A 17,651-nucleotide genomic window follows, 5' to 3' on the forward strand; every position below is an offset into this window, starting at 1 on the left:
CTAAGTGTGTCGCAGGATACCCTCTAGGTGATAGTTTTTGATTACTTTTTGATAAATAATTCGTTCTTATTGCGAAATAGGAGCACTATTTATCAGTCTGTAATAGAAGACGTGAGAATGTCTTTTTTAAAGACACAAATTTTTGAGGCGAAATACCCAACAAGAAGTTTATAAAAAATTTAATAAATGTATTTAATATTTGGAACAATCACCGTCCAGCTACGAACAAATATGGACGTTTTATTAGCATCATTCCGAAAGCCAATAAAAATTTTATGCTGAAAAATGCATGTAAATAAAGTGGCATTTATTAATAAAATGAAATCGTGTCCATAAAATGAAAATAAAATACATTGTTTTTTCAATCGGATGCGCATATTAAATGAAAATATTCAATATGCAGTTTTAAATTGAATATTGTTCAGTTCCGAAATGTGAAAAGGAAATATCAAAAATTTATTTTTCTTTCTATGGTCATAAATGGGAGCACCTAGAAATAGCAATTTGTTGTTCTTCACACATGACACTAACTTCTCTCATATTATTGCTAGAAGTACAGTTATCAAAAATTTTACTAATTTTATTTTCCATTTGCCAAATTCCGTGAAATATATTTTTTCAATTTTATATCGTAGTGAATAAAATGCGAAAATAAACCTCTCATTGGATTATAGTCCATTGTGCCAACTTACTGTCGAAGGAATTCAATTCTTTTCCTAGTTTAATTAAGTTGAGCAACTGAGCGCAACGAATTCAATAAAGTTCCTTGGGAGCTTTTAAGTTTCCAATACTTCTCTTTGTTTAACTTTCTTTGATATAAATTAGGTACACTTACAATTAGCGAAAAAATGCGTTTGAAACTTCGGTATTAATGGTGAAAAATGTCGATTAGTTTGGATTTTTGTGGTGAAATATTGTTTTAATTGCAGCGAACTGAAAAGCGATTATAAATTGAAACAAAAAGCAATATTATCTTTTCAGTCAGTTCGCGCTTGGCACTTAAGCCGCCGGCAAAGAGTTTGCTTAGAAAAAAACCGAGAAACTTTTCATATATTCCTCTGGGAAATATAATATTTAAAGAAAAATTCGTCTTTCACTCGCCTTAAACTTAATTAGCTGACTTCTCGGCAAACAACGAGAGCTTTGTAGCACGAAAAGCTAGAAGGAGCTAAAGTGTAGAAAATTCTGCAATTTGGTAACGGATTTGTGCTCTGAATTGTACAGAATACCGATGAAGAAGAAAATGAGTCGGCCTAGGTTTTTGTATTCCAAAAGCCGCATATTTTGGCTAATTGAATGCCTCTAAATTGGCTTATAAAAGCCGGTCGCACGTTTTCATGCGAATTAGTTATTGTACGTGATTTTGTGCAAATGCCAGGAACAAAAAACCACTATCGAAAACAGCAAAAATTATTTCCGTTTGAAACCGGCAAAAGAATTTCCATTAGTGTTATTTATGTAATGCACTAAACCGGCTGCAACCGGCACAGTGCGGAAAGCACGGAAATCAAAACAAGAATCACTAATTTGTCGTGGGAAATTCAATTTCCAAATCGATCCAAAATCTCCAACAAAACACAACAGAATAAAAGCTGTCATTGAATTGGGATATTAATAATCACATTAAAGTTTAACTAGTTGGTTTCAAAATTATTTTACCTGGATTTTATAACAAAAACGAAAGAAACTTGACTTATGAAAACCTACATTTATTCTGAGTTCTGTTCCTTCAAGTGCTGTATTAGTAGACATCAGAGAAATTGTATATTTAACGTAATTGTGTATTTCTTTGTTATTTTTTCAGGGTACAGGAATTTGTGTGTTTTTTTTTAACAGTTTTGGCTTTGTTTTAGTACTTTGATTGTTCATGTTGTCTAGGTTGTGTGTATTTATAAACCTTCGGCCCTAACTAGACAATTAAATCAAGCACTACTGGTCCATAATCCGACACTGAAAGTTACCTAGCGCTATTAAGTCTTCAGAAACAATGACAAAAAGCTTAGAAGTTATTAGCCAGGCCTGTGCCATATTTGGGGAAGATGCGCAAAGTTTCATCCAGAATGGGTAATATACCGGCTTGCATAATTTAATTTGGCGGCACCAGAGTAGTTATTTACTCTAAGCTTTGAACTATGTGTGTGTCTGATTTATTAGGGTTTTGTTGCCCAACTTGGTGCCCGCTCAAATTAAATAGGCGAAAAGTTCATCGCAAACTTAACTCTGTATACCCAGGCGGTCAATTAAAAAATCGGATGCAATTTTTGCCTCTAACAGAACAAGTTTTTGTTAGATTGATCGGGTTTGAAAACAAAAATCGCAGTTGCTAACTTCTGGCAAAATAATGCACTTGTCGTAATTGTACGAGATCTAAGATTGCCTTATTGTTAAATAATAATTAAACTACCAGGTTTTCTGTCTGTGAACAGTGAAACGTTTCTCACATGAGCGATTTGTTAAATAAACCAAATTGATTTCTATTAAACAGCTAGTTTATAGAAAACATAAAAGCATTTATTTCAGTCAAAATTGCTTTTTAATAATTTATGTTAATATCAATTAGCAATTCGGTTCACTGAATTGAAAATTGGTGAGAACATTTTTTGGTCACGTTTCTACTAGAGTTTTTTATAATTACCTATTTTCCAAAGAAATCTAATAAATTTTCAAGACTGTCTCTGTGCAACTGTTCATAAACAGGCAGGACTTTTTTTTAAAAAAGCTTGCAAGAAAAAAGTACACTTGTACACTTTTTTTAATGTTCTTTCAGGGCAATCACTGTTGCTTATCAAAGAACAATAAGTTAAATTATTACAATAAATTGAATAATTTGTAGAAGGGGGTGCATAAAAGCGCTAAAAAATATAATTACTTTGTATAAATTTCAGTGTCAAGTACAAAATGATAATTATTCAAAACTAGATTTCGTGTGTGTTAAAATAATGCGTTTAAACAAATGACCGAAGCATGGGAAATCATGCAAATGTTTAATAGTATGATGATTATTAATCGGCAATATGTATGTGACAAGAATTAAACGAATACAGTAAACAAGAACAAATTAGATTTTCAGCAAAATATAAATGACTATTGGAGCTGAATTATTAAAATTCCATTGCATAAAAACGGAATTGATTATGGAACATTCACTAAATAATTACCCACATCGATATCCGAACCTCGAGCGAACAATAAATATATGGAGTATTAAAAGTATCAGGAAAATAATTTCAACCGCCGTCGACTAATCGTAAATCATCGTTAGAATGCTAATTGGAGCAATTTGTTTTTGGATTTATTTTTAATTACACCTGTTTTGCTGCTTTGCCTTGATTAAAACATCCGCCCGAACCGGATCCAGTTATCAATACCAGTCGTGCCGGCAAATCGTAAATTTTTTTATTTTATTTTGTGGTTTGTTACATTTTATAATTATTAATCCTTTGGCTTTCCAATTTTAAATTGTTTGCTGGCGCGACAAAAACTGCCTTTAAAAGTTAATTAGTTGAAGTTTTTTTGGGCCACCTTAAGAGTGTCACAAAGTTGTAAAGCCGGCCGCGTTTATAAGCCGCGTTCTTTTAAAGAGGATTTGGAGTGATTTTCTCTTCTTTCTTGATTTCTTGAAGGCTCAGATTTTGTATTATAATTCTTATAATAAAACTTCCAATAGAGCTTAACTCAGATATTTTTTACCATTTCCGAAATAATCTATAGCAACATCTACTATTTCTTTAAAGTTTTTGTTTAGAACATTTCAATGGTTACAAAGCTCAAAACTTAAGTGAAAACAAAACCGTTTCTAGTAGAGTATGTTGTAAACAGCGACGATGATTTAAAAATTTTCATTCTGACTTCAGGCTTTTTAAAGGTTTTATATCTGATATAACTTGAGGGAAAAAGTCAGTTTTACGAAAGCTCTACTGAAATTACCCTTACTTCTTCAACTGAAACTTCAACGATTCATTAAAGGTTCGCATCTTTGTTTCTAACATTTTACAGGCTACTAACTTTCAATATAACCTAAATGGGAAAAGGCTCTATCTTAATGGTCATTAGGGCCAAATAGTTATTTTCAACCATCTCTGAAACATATAATTAAACACATTTTAAAGGCATTTTTTGAGACAAAGTCCTAATAGAGCTCTAGTGCTTCAAATAAAAACTGAAATGTAAAGTAAAATCCACTGGTTGTTTCAAGTAGAGGGGCGATTTTCTGCTAACAAAGAGAAATTATTAACCAGAAAATTGGCTTTGGTTTTTTTCTCATGTAAATAAGTATACAAGTTTAACCGTTGAAGAACTTTTATGTTGATTCCATACGCTTTTGGTTGACGAATTAGTTCCAAACGTATATTTTCATCTCATAAAAATGCTTTGGGAACATTCAGGTCGAGTGTCATCCTTTGATTGTTTGCTATTTGAGCTTCTGATATTCTCGATTTTCAAACCTCCAAAGGCAATTTCGGCGTTTCCAACCCTACGTCTTGAAAACAGCGAAAAACTCCAGTTCGAACAAACAGAAATGAAGATTTCTTACATAAATAAGGACCTAATAATAAGAAATTTCGGTTCACAACATTTGCAGTGGATTTCCAAGCAATAAAGCCACATGGAATGGCTCAAAATTGTAAACACTAAACTCAATCTCTACTCGCTACTCCTCCCCGCAATTTAATAAGGCGAACGCGCCGAGTTGATGAATAATTTGAAAAGTAAAAATTTCCCCAGATTTATATCATAACTTTCAACGTTGTTATAATAAAAGTTTCAACCATATATCAAAGAATACTGAATTCTGTTTAGTTTTTCCTCTAAATTTAACTTGTCAAGAAAACGGGTCAAGTTTGTCGGCACCGCATTTTCATAAAAAGTTTTACTTGTAGCCCATTTTTAAACGTAATAAGTTTCGTGACGGGCTCTTATGAAGCCGGTATTTAAATAGAGCGACGGCGATGTATATTTTTATGATCATTTCGAAGCGGCGAAATGATGAACTTTTGTCGACTGTTGAGATGATGACTAAATGTAAAAGGAGAACAAAAACCAAGTCGGCACTATCCGCGCTCGAAATGTTAAACCCTATTGAAACTAATTGTAGTGAAAGTGGTTTTGGCCTTGCACGGAAAGCTGCACCAAACCTCAAATGAAATTAAAACATCTCTTAAACTTTTCCGGAACAATCGTAAAAGACATTACGGGAACAACCTCCAAAGTTAAGCACATATTTTGTAGCTCCGTTTGCAGCATCTCGTTCCACCGAATAATTGCTATGTGGGTTATATTGTGATTAAGGCCCCCAGTCTTTAATTAAGACGCTGTTTTAGTCGCTATACTCGTAGCTTGAATGCTGTTGCCACAACTATCACTGCTTTGTTCGACTTATAAATTCTAAGCAAATATCGTTCCATTGCAAATACAAAGTTTTACGTACCTTTCACCTAGCATGCTGTTTGTTTCAATGTTTCGCTCGAATGCTTTGTTTTTCGTGGTTTTCTTTTGAAGATATTCCAAATGAAGCCCGACTGTCTAGTCGACCTGGAAAAAAATAATCAAGTTTCAGTGTGTGAAGTAGCAATGTTGACTTCAAATATTAAGGACTCCTTAGAAGTAAAACCGCCTAACAAAACTTGGCTTGCAGAAGTCAATCTCACATTTGCAAAACTCAATTGCGAACAATGTAAGAACAATTTAATGCAAATTGCTTAATTCGCTTTAATGTTTTGAATAAACCCGGCAATATCGGCCAAAGTTTTTGCTGCGCACAAGCTGCGGCAGAGTTTGCTCAACGAATATTGTATGTAGTCTGTATACACACGGGAATGTTAAATATATGCGCCCTTTAAAATCTGGCCAAGTTGCGAAAATCAAATTTAGGTTAGTTTGCCTAATTGGAATTAGGTGGTTTTGAGTGAGCGACTTTGCGAACTAATTGTTTTATCTTGAGAATGGCAACATCAAGAGGATGAAAACAACAGGGACTTAAAGACTTTCCATTAGTGCCAGCGTTGTGGATGCTGGTTAAAGATCAGCATCAAGGGGATAGATTAAGGAATCTTGGAGTTTTCCCTATAAATTTTCAGTGACAAACTTAATTTTTGTCAAAACGTTGAAAAACTTCTTATAAACTACCACTACCACATTTTATTGTACAATTTGACGCCCAAAAATTGACTTTCTTTCATATAGTGTAAGGCTCAGTTGCTCTGAAAGTGTCTTTCAAAAATATTTCTACTTAAAACTTCCACTAGAACGTATTTAAAGTTGTACCGTAATTAAATTCCCCGCTTTGTTTTGGGGGATATTTTGCTGTAAAACAATTTAATTTTGAAATGTGGTTTTAGAATGACAGTTTGTCCATAAGGAAAAAGACCAGGCATATGGAAATAGCTCATCTTCCATATAAAATGTTGCAGATAGTTGAGCGCTCTTACAGGAAAAATTTTAGAGCTCTGCACTCGAGAGTAAGCTGTTTCTCATCTACATGCCTGTTTCTTGGGTATTTTAACAGAACTGTTGCACTCAAAATGCAAAAAATTCAGATCTACTGATCACTTTCTAAGCAATACTCCTCATAGAGTGGGCGTAAAAACGATTTTTTTTACATTTGGCATTTGGCAAAAAATAAAAGAACAAGAAAAATTAGTTGGATTTAAAATCGATAGTGTTTTGAAATTTTGCTATAGCTCATACATTTCAATCAAGCTTGAGAAGAAAAAATAATGCCGTTTTTGACTCGCTTGCAAAAAAAGATTTTTGTTGAAATGTCGATATTTTTTATTTTCAAAGCGAATTTTGCGAAAATACTGCGTTTTGTGGTATCAATAATCAAACGAATTTTTGCGTAATTTCTACGTTCATTAACAGATTTTAATTTTTTAAATAATTTTTAACACAAAAAAGTTACGTCATTTTTACATTTTTATCGAATTTTTCGAACAACTTCCGTGTCGTGACCGATTTTCATGTTCGAAAAAGCTAGTTAGAAGAAAATGAATCGTCTTTTTTGTAAACAATTTTTTAATAAAAATTACAAAGTAAATTTTTGGTTATTTTTTTTGTTTTTTTCCTCTTCACTTGAACCAAATTTTATGAATTTGACAGTGTACATTTTTGTGCATTTTTTGTTTCAAAACTGATTGAATTTTGACTCAAATTGATGTCGTAGTGTTTAGGTTTTTGAGTCGATTTTCGCAAATGTGAACTTTATAGAAAAGTATCAAATTTTTAGGAATTAGCAAAAAAAACAAACCTGACGAATGGTTTTGTTATGTTTTTTGACTTTTGGAAGATTTTTTGGAGGTTTTTGAGGCAACGATCTTGACCCCGGTTTAAAAGGAGGATTTTTGCAGAAATTTCGATATTTTACAACAGATTTCGATTTCGGCGCAGAACAGAAAATTTGCGTTTTTTTGACTTATTTTTGATTCTCAAGCGATTTTTCTTTGTAACTTTTGCGCTCTTTAACCGATTTTAATATTCAAAAAGGCCTAAAAAAAATTCTAGAATGTTACCGCTCTTGCAAGGAAAATTTAGAAGCTTCGCACTTGAGACATGAGCAGGCTGTTCCTGATCCGCAGCCTGATTTTTTTTGGCAGAAACTTCGTCGTTTTTTCAACACAAATATTTTTATTCAAAACTGTTGCTTTAAAAATGCAAATCTGCTGATTTCATGGACAACAATGAGGAGCCTTTATGGTAGCGGTAAAAAAATCTGATTGGCTGCAAAGATTTGCCAAATAATAAATGGAACCAAAAAACTGTTGGTCTTAAAATGGATAGCCATGGGAAATTTCATGATTCTTTCATCCATTAGTGAACTTCTGTATGTAAATATTGGGTGTTTCTGGAGACTTGCATATTTTGCAACAATTTCCTTTTCATTACGACCGTCGTCAAATTAAATTAGTCGTGCGGATCCAGCAACTCCAGTATCTTCTACACCATCCACAATAAATCCTGCTCTCGTCCACCGGTCCCAAACAATTTGCCTGGCTCCGTCAGCTCAAATGTGCTTTGAGGGGGTCCGAGGGACCGCTTTTAATCACCGAAATAACTTTATTGTTACCGAGGTAAGAGAGAGCCGACACCAACAATTTAATTATTATGTGTGACGGGTTGATGTCGGACCAATTGAAGCGGTTTTGGCTTTAAATTACGCTTAATGAGTCGCAAACCTATTTGCGATTTGGCTCTCGGCTTTGTCGAGAGGTGCGAGATTTACCTAGACTTCATTCGACTGATGCTTGTCCATCAGTTGACTACATTTGATCGGTTTATTTCCATTTTGTTTTCGTCGTTTCTTTTCACAACTGAGCCTAAATTTCAATGCCTCAAAATAATGGTTCTTAAACAGAGAACCACAAAAATATCATTTTTACATAAGAAGAATGTGTCACGCCCAATTTTTTTCTAATTTTCTTGCTTGTTTCATTTATTTTGTTACGTTTCGTTGCTTTTTAGTGTGTATCCTATGAACACTTTGATTTCGACAGTTTGCGTCCTTTTTTAAATTGCTTCATTTGCTGTTTCCCTTACTGTTCATCGCAAAGCTTTTACTGTGTTTAATGTATTTCGTATACTCATTTTGTGCCATTAGCGATTGTTTCATCGATTGTTGTTTTGAAGCGCTCGAACCCGGTTCTTGTTCTATTTCATTTTCATCGATGTTTACGTTTACTGTCTTACTTACGATTTTGTTTCAGTCTCTTATAATTTCACACTTTAATTGTTTACTCTTAATAGTGATTTTCTTATATAGTTGATTCTTAAGTATAATGAATAATGTCGGTTTTAGACTCCTTCTTTAGACCAGACGATAACCTGTCGACGACTTTAATTTGCATGCAAATATTTAAAATAATTTTACACAAAACAATTACTCGAAAAATTGCTGAAATCGGCATGAAAAACCTTCAAATGCATCATCGAATGATGATAAGAATGCCTTTAGAATAAATGTTGAGAAATCGAACGGTTCGTCCGTAAACAATAAGCACCAATAACACATTTAGAATATACTTAAACCTTACACGATTTTCATAGGAAAAAGTGGATGATTTAAGTGATCAGCAGCAAATGCTCATAATTTAATTATCCAAGCTTTGCGAACCCAAATCAATCAATAAGCTCCTGTTTGAAAAAACCTACAAAGTGCAATTAAGCTCGTCTTGCTCCTGTTTTTTTATGAAACTCATTTGTATGTGCTTGTACGCTTTTGCTTTTTTTCCAATTCCTTTGAGGCATGTTACAAAATCGATGCCTATGAAACGTTCCAAAAGCTTTGTACGACTGAACCAGACATTGAAATAATTTGAAATACAGATGCAACTCGCTAAATGCTGTATTGAACTTGCATATTTGTAACTTTTCCCTAAAAATCCCGATAGCTCGTAATACAATGACAAATATTGATTTTCCCCAGTGATCAGATATCCTTGTCGTCTGCCATCAACCGTAGGGTTTTTGGGCGAATAAAAGCGCAAACAGGACGAAATATAATCCGCAGGAGGCCGTTGCCTCAAACTGTCCAGACGCAAATATTTGTTTTGGGCCGTTTCGGGCACTAATAGCGAGAAACACGATTAAAGAGGGCAGATCTCTGAAGAAAATCAAGTTTGAAAACTTTGCGAAATTATGCAAACAGCGACTGTTTCTTGTAGAAAACTTCAATACGAAGTTCAGATTTCTAGACCCTTTCTAGCCAATTACGGCCACTTTTGATGCCTCCAAGCCTCAAACGCCAATTTGTGTCCGTAATTAATAAAAGACTGCTCCCGCAAAGTAAAACACTGACGCCTAACCAGCTATTCATGTAATTATGAAACTTTTTACATCCATCCAGACGATTAATTAGCTCAGTATAAAGGACTGGGAAGCATTGCGGTGAAACCTCGATGCGGATGCGGTGCTGTTTATTTTTCATCTCCTTCAAAACAACCTCGCATAATATAATAAAATGTTACAATTTGAGCCAAATTAGATGCACGCCGTTTAAACAAGAATTAGATAGGGATATGGTGCAAGTATGGTGGCGAGTTTTAATTGGTTCCTTTTAATATGAAATACGAATTTTATGAAACAATACATATTTCGCTGGTTTATTCGAGTAGCGACCGAATTGTGCATTCTGAGCACAAATAATTTGAACTCCCTGTATTATTAAACTTTTGAAAGGCGTTATTCAACTCATTCGCTTTTCAAATATATTTTATCCTGCAGCACAGTTTTTAATATTCCATTTTTTAAATAAAAAATAATTATGTGTAATATTTTAGCGTGCAGATGATTGCACAGTTTCTATTTTCTGCTCAACTATGTTAAACAGGGAATTAAGCAGCTTCTACTATTGCCCATTGATAATAAATAAATGACGAGCTTAATTAATATAGACTGACCTTTGCAATTGTGAAAGCTTTATTCGCTATACAGAGCACTCGGATTTGTAATTAAACTTTTTCCGGTTCCCCCAGTAGACCTTTCAAAGTGATATTTTCTAAAGCTTCTTTTAATTTTTGCTTTGATCCCTGGTTTTTACTGCACAACACAAAAAAGAATCGACGTAACGCAAAAGCAAATTATGAACGTATATACATTTTAAATTTACTGCCGCAGTTTGCTCTCTCGATGACGGTAAATATTTAAATGCTTTTATATTTGATTTAGTCGAAAAGGCAATGTATACTAGCAATTTAATACAAGAGTCGTGCTTTTGGATTTTGCGAGCTTCGATGGTCGGAAGTAAGTCTTTGCAAACAGGAAAACGTCTCGAGTTTAATACAGTTACTTTTGTATTTCAGACAAAAGGCGAATTTCAATGTGTTCGCTTTTTTAATTCAATTTTCACATTGTTTTGCGTATTGATCGAATGATCACACAATCAAAAAAAAAGTGGTGTTTACTTTATTCTATCTGGTAATACAAGGTGTGTATTTCCTAAAATCTCAACCTGAATGCCTTTTTGTTTGCTGCATTGAACAATCGAATTATTTTCAATTGAAAACATCTGAAAAATGCACTTTAACGATCGGATTTTATGAATGTAATCTTTGAAAGACAAGGCTGACAAAGTCAAAGACCGAACCGCAATATTAAACTGGTGTTGCCGTATTGCCGCTTCGAAGTAGCGTAAAATTCCCAGTATAAAGGGATTTGAATATTTACCTCTATCGACGGCAAACAGAGTCGGGGGAAAATTTGAAATTTTAAAATTTATTAGACGAAATTGGTCCGTGCGCTTTTGTGCTCTTGGATCTGTCTCGTCAGCAATATTTCCTTTCAAATCTAGCGGAAAATTCGCTTGGACAATCAACGGGTGATTATAACAAGTGATTATAACAAGTGTAATAAAAATTCCTGTTAAAATAAATTAAATTTGTCAAAATATTTAAATATTTGACGATACGAAACTGTTACTTTCTCATGGCAAAACTCGACATCTGTTTCAATAAGCATAAGCACCGTAAAATTGTTTTTCTGAAAAGACAAATGTAAACGCATTTTCGATGATATGTGATCCAGCAGGAAGAATCAAACATAAAATCCCCTTAGTCATATTCAATTTATCCCATTTTCTCCTGTCTTTTTCACTGAGAAAAATATCATCTTTTTTGCGGTTCAAACGAAAAAATCCAATAAAACGTTCTGCTACTAGAAGTGATCGTATAGCTCCGCTGAAATGTTTGACAATTTAATAATGCATCTTCTTCAGGGGCTGAGTTTATTTTGACTTGATCAAATTATTTCGCCTATACATGTGATGGCAGGTGAGTTTCGGTATGTTCGATGGAACGTTGTTATGCGAGCTAAGCATAGGGTGGAAGCTGGTTTAATAGCGTCATCCAAAAATAGTCCGCTTTAAAGCTGATACACTGGCATTTTCATCGTCAGCTACGAGTAGGTACACAGCAATAACATCAGCAATCTCAGGGCTTTCGAAAAGCAGCCGAGTTCGCGAATGCAATTATTAACGAGTAAACTTGGAAAGGCGAACCAACACCGTAAAATCGGTATTGGCGCGATGCAGAAGCGCAACTTTCAAATATAAAAGGATTTGAATATTAACCTCTATCGAAAACAAACAGACTTGGGGCAAAATGGGAATTTTAAAATTCATTGGGTTTACGCTTCTTCTTTATTCCTCGACTTGCATATTGTACATGTTTGCTCCAATAAGAAAATTGAGATTTTGTGAATGAAAACTGCTGAACGATGTGAAAGCATCTCAAAAGAGATATATGGATGCTTTCATCCTGTTGCAACTACTAAAAATTTTTAAGTTTCCCAAAAGATTCCCGCTACTAATTTTTACCGCAAATAAAGTTTCACTATTATCTAATATAGATTATACACCTATCAGGAGAAGAAAAGGTCTACCGCCATTGCATGCACTTATGCTTGCGAAACGTCAGAGAGAAATTATTTTACACAACGACCCAAAGGACCGAAAAACTCACCAGTTTTTGTTGTCTCATAACGGTTTTCCAATTATTTATTTTTTTAAGGGCGAAAAACTTTGTGTCAGAGTACCAAACAGAAACAGCTTCATTTACAAAACGCTTCCTAAAAATTTCGGACTTTATCTTTTTGTACTTCTCATTTTGCTTAACATCTCGTTGTTATTTTCGTCCAGGATTTGCAAATAAAAATTCGATGTGGTAAAAGGAACCAATTTTACTCTAAATCTGAATTGTTGCAGCTAAACTTGGAAAACTTATTTAGGATATTTTAAAATTAATCCTAACAACTGACCATTTGTCTCTTAAAATATTTTTTGTAATACCGATTTTTTGTGTTAATCCTTTCATTTAAACCTTGATTGTGATGCTGCACTCCATTTTTTTAAACCTTTTTTGAATTTTTTACCGGGCGGCAATTTAAAAATGTACCGTTGTGAAAGTTCGGATGCTTTCAGTTGAATAAAAAAAAAACAGTTTTTTGGATCCCAACATCAAAAGTTTGAAGATAAACCAAATGACTCGAAACTTTTTTGAATTTCTATTCTATTTACAAGAGGGAATTAAAAAATCAACTTTTTGGTATTTTGCAACAATAGCTTCTCTTTCTTTAAACTTCATAAGCGATTTAACGCGAAAATCCTATATAATTTTCAACTGAGTGACGCATATGTTCAGATATTTCGTTCATTCATGCAACCCGGTTTATTGAATTATAGTTTTCTTAAGTTCACTTTGAAGATTAAGCTTCAACATAAAACGTAAATTTTGAAAATGGGTTTAGAAGGAAAGAAATGATCACTGCAAAACTAGAAAGTTGATTTATTTAAGGCCACCCTGTAAATAAAGGAGATGGGCAAAAATATGAACTATTTCGAGATATCAGTTCTATCTTACTGGTAGTGGTGTTAAAATACACCATACATATAAAGAAATATTTTGGTTCAACTGAGAATACGCCGAAACTTTCACCAGTTTTACATTGCTTCATTTGCCACCTTGTAGAAACTTTATCTAATGCACTAATTTTTTACAAAACCATGCACTCACCGTAAATGAATCAGGCTAAATAAACCATCAAACATAAATTAATTTGCATCATAAATTCAGAATGTATCTAGTTCCAAAGTTAATTCAAATTTGTCAGTGTAAGGTTGACTTTGTTGAACAGTTTATTTTCCCTCTTTCCGTTTAAAAATTTGCAAAAATGATTCTATAAAATGACGAAGAATCCTGAAATGTCTTAAATAAGTCATAGAAATTAATCAAACAATCGATTTAAAAAAATAATGAAACAAAATAGGTAAAATATTGCAGCAAAGTAATTGAAAAAATCAAATATTCACAACCTAATAAATCACAGTTAATTATTAGTTAACAACTATAACTTTAACAATTAATTGGCAAAAGTTTAATTTCTAAAGACGAATCCTGGATTTCACCGTTTGTAAGCATAATTTTGACCAACTAACGTTTATATTTGCGGCCAGAAAGCACAGAAACAACCAACAGCAATTGGATTTTCCTGTAAATTATTCACGATTAACGAAAATATGACCCATAACCTTAACCTGATAGATAACACTACCAATACAGCAATAATCTTTAAATTAATTAACAGTGAAAAGATACGAGAACAAGTGCTCCATAACGTGTTGTTTCAAAGCAGTGACCATAACAATGAAGACGCGTTTAAGTGTATGTTTGCTAGTTGCAATATTGACCGGAATTAGTTGTTTTAAGGTAATTTAAAGCTATATTTTAGAACAACTGTCTAAAATGGTTTTTGTTTTAAGAACACCTTACCAGAAGCGTTTCCTTTCATAGCGTTTGTGGAAAGTCGATATAAATGTACAGGTTTTTTGATAAGTACACAATACGTAGTCGCTCCAGCAGCTTGCATAGATAGGTTAGTAAATTTGGATCTTTGATAATTATGAGTGATTTAGTGCTCATTCACAACAAATAGGTCAAAATATAGGCGGTTTTTTTTTCATGTTCTTACGGGCTTCAAACTAAACCCAAATATAATAGAAAACACTTTTTTGCAGGACACAGCCTGCAACAGTGCACCTTGGCTACAGTCGATTTCCCCACTTCAAACAGAACCTTCTAGATCCAAAAGGCCTAACGATAAAATCCTATTATGTAGTTTTCCATGCAGATTTTCGCCAAATAGTCGACAAATTTTACTTGAACAACATCGTTCTAATAAAACTGGCCAATCCAGTACCAACTTCCGAAAATATCCAGCCAGGTAAGCTGATGAGCAACAAAGAAGTCCAGCAGCTGCAAGAAAAATCCGTGAACGTCACTGGCTGGAAGCATTCTTTAAACTCGGATCTGCTAACCACCCAAGTGCGAATACGCAACAAAGATACGTGCAACTACTACTTTAATACATTTATACTGGAAAGCCAGGAAGGCTGCATTAAGTGGATGCATCCTAAAAATCAGCTGGATATTTTGGGAAACGTTATCAGCCTGGATGGGAACATTATAGGATTTCAAACAACCACACCGCCATGCACAGTGAGAGGAGCAGATTGTTCTGAGACTGACAAGATTTTATACGTTTCGTCGTTTTCGGACTGGATCGCCCAGATAATTGATGAGCCAGCAGCAACGATTACAAAACAAGAAAGCGATGAAAGCAGGAAAAGAATCGAAGAACTCTTAATTGTTATTGAAGAAATGAAGAGCCAGCAGGAAGCATATAGAGTACGTCTAAACAAAGCTCTAGATGCCATCGACAAGCTTGAACAAACACAAAGCCAATATAACATGTATCTAACTGAAGACTTCGAAAGCTTTAAATCAGAAGTCGTTAACAACGAAGCCAAACAGAACGAAAGTATTTTATCGTTGGAGGAACAAGTTGCATCAGCCCGAACTGAGGTCACTAGTGGACTGTCTGCTAATAAACTCACTGTTGATAATTTAAGCAGTCAGCTTAATGATTCAAAGGCAGAGATGATAATTCAAGATGTAAAGTTGAACGAACAAATCAAAAATTTAGCAGACGGAGTCAATTTGAAAAATGTCGATTTACAAAATAGAATTTTCGATGTGCAATCGGGCATTGAACATTTGAAAAACGAACAAAAATCTCACCTTTATTACATAGATTCCGCACTTAAAGGAATTACCAGCAACCTGAAAAGTGAAATGAACACTTTGCATGAACAGCAATCTAAGGAATTTACTCAAGTCGCAGATCACATCCATGAGCAGATAAATCACTTCGATGCAGCTTTGACCAAATTGAAATCAGAAGTTGATAATTTAGAAATCTCCAGCAATCAGGTACAGTCCAACCACACGGAATGGTATTCAAATGTAACAAAGGAATTAAATGTGCTCAATGAAAAGATAAAAACCACGAAACATGATCACAAAACGCCTTATTTGGAACACAAATTGGATTCAGTCATGGACAAGTACACAGAACTTTCTGGAAGAGTTGACAAGTTGTCTGCTGATTTAGAAAAACTTTCGCACAAAGTGCGGGAAAATCTTTGGGTCACACCTACATGATTGTTTTGATCAGTTATGGAAAAATGTATTGGATTATTAGAAAACTTAGCATAAATACGAAATGTGGTGGGCAGATCAATTTTAAAGAACATTAAATTTACAAATATTTTTAAATTAGTCAGAGAGCTGTGTTTTGATCTGCAGCTTGCATCACTATTAATATTTTATGTGCCATATATGTTGTAGTTTTTGTTTATTAAAACAATTACGCAAATGCGTATTATATCTGGTGAATAATAAATGAAATTTATAAAATACCAAGAGGGCTTTTATAGACTTTTCGCGGCCATAGCTGGAAACTGGAACCTTTTTGGGCTTTTAGGTCCGTATAGAAAATATTTTCTCCCTGACGTTGTGTTTCAGTAGAAAACCTCTCAGTATGCAAGCAACTCGTGCATGTCATGTCCTTTTCCACGCCGGCCTGAAAGCCTGAAAAAGTATTCAGTTTCAACTTGCAAATACCCCGCTATTTATTATCGACATTTCTTTGACTAGAATTTAAGGATTTAGTTATACATAGTATCTATTTAGAAGATTTTTGATGTCTCTTAGAATTCTGAGTTCAGGCAAAGAAAGTTACGTTTTCCAGGCACTACTTGCGAAAAATTATATGAAGATTATTCGAAACTTGAATTGTTTTGATTGAAAAATATACTCATAACCTAGTTGCAATCTTCAAAGCGAGACGCTTTAGACCTTCCTAATTAAATTTAGTCCAGGTTAGCGCTCTTTGATTTGCAGCCATCATTAAGTCATACCATGTACAGTTAATTATATTTATCTCGACTATCAACGTTTTTTTATGGATCGCATAATGTCGGCTGTAAACGTTAAAATAAACTATATACTAATATCATAAACTTACTCGCACCAACCTTTCTATAAACCAAACCGAACATTTTTAAAAAAGACGAAATAAGTAAGCTTGCATTTTCGCATTTACATGTTTTGTATTTATCAATATATTTTTTTAGATGCGAACAAGACAAACAAGCGTCCAGGTCGTTTCCAATAACTATAAAACATTATTAGAATGAATAGAACGTTGGTGGCAATTTAGAATGGTTCTTGCAGGAGTTAAAGACGTACAGTAAAAAATCAAACAAAAATTATGTAAATGCAATAAACACTTTAATCGTATGTACTTCATACGTAGTTAAACGAGTAGTTAAACTCAAGAATCCGAATGTATTCATCAACCAAACATGAATAAATCGTAGTTGCATGCTGCTGAGACGATTATTGATCAACACTGTTCATGTAAAGCCGTTTAGCAATTTCCTTAAATGATGTTAAACCTCGTCTAAGGGCGTAATAAAATAATTAATTGCCGTCCCTGGTAAACTCATTAATTGTAAAAGTTACCAAGCCAAATATTCGCTACAAGAACTATAATTGATCGCTGGTTTCCCAACAATCAATCATCGACAAAGCTGACGCAGGTGCGATTAGAAATTATTTATGAGCACATTGTGAAATGCAATATTTTTCCCAATTTAACTTAAATATTCTGCAGCTGATTATCGACATCAACTCCTTACTAGTTGATTATTATAACCAATAGCAATAATGGCGTCTATTAAATTTCGCGAGAGTCATAAAGTGGCGTGGCTTAAAGCAGATACATTTTATCCAGAAGTTGCATTATCTCAGCCAACTTTAGCG

General features: G+C 33.9%; 2 protein-coding genes across 4 annotated transcripts in view; both read left to right on the forward strand.

Moving 5' to 3' along the window:
- The window catches only part of LOC109540512 (synaptogenesis protein syg-2), a 203,298-nt gene that overhangs the window by 147,558 nt on the left and 38,089 nt on the right, over positions 1 to 17,651 (forward strand). The window lies entirely within an intron of this gene.
- On the forward strand, positions 14,053 to 16,243 carry LOC125504755. The gene is made up of 3 exons (XM_048667167.1): positions 14,053 to 14,192; positions 14,246 to 14,358; positions 14,501 to 16,243. The coding sequence occupies exons 1-3, from the start codon at positions 14,130 to 14,132 to the stop codon at positions 15,984 to 15,986; spliced, it is 1,662 nt and encodes a 553-aa protein (XP_048523124.1). The 5' UTR covers positions 14,053 to 14,129; the 3' UTR covers positions 15,987 to 16,243.

The sequence above is a fragment of the Dendroctonus ponderosae genome, unplaced genomic scaffold (assembly GCF_020466585.1).
Source record: "Dendroctonus ponderosae isolate FM_Combo_2020 unplaced genomic scaffold, Dpon_F_20191213v2 Dpon_F_20191213_6, whole genome shotgun sequence".
Taxonomy (NCBI): domain Eukaryota; kingdom Metazoa; phylum Arthropoda; class Insecta; order Coleoptera; family Curculionidae; genus Dendroctonus; species Dendroctonus ponderosae.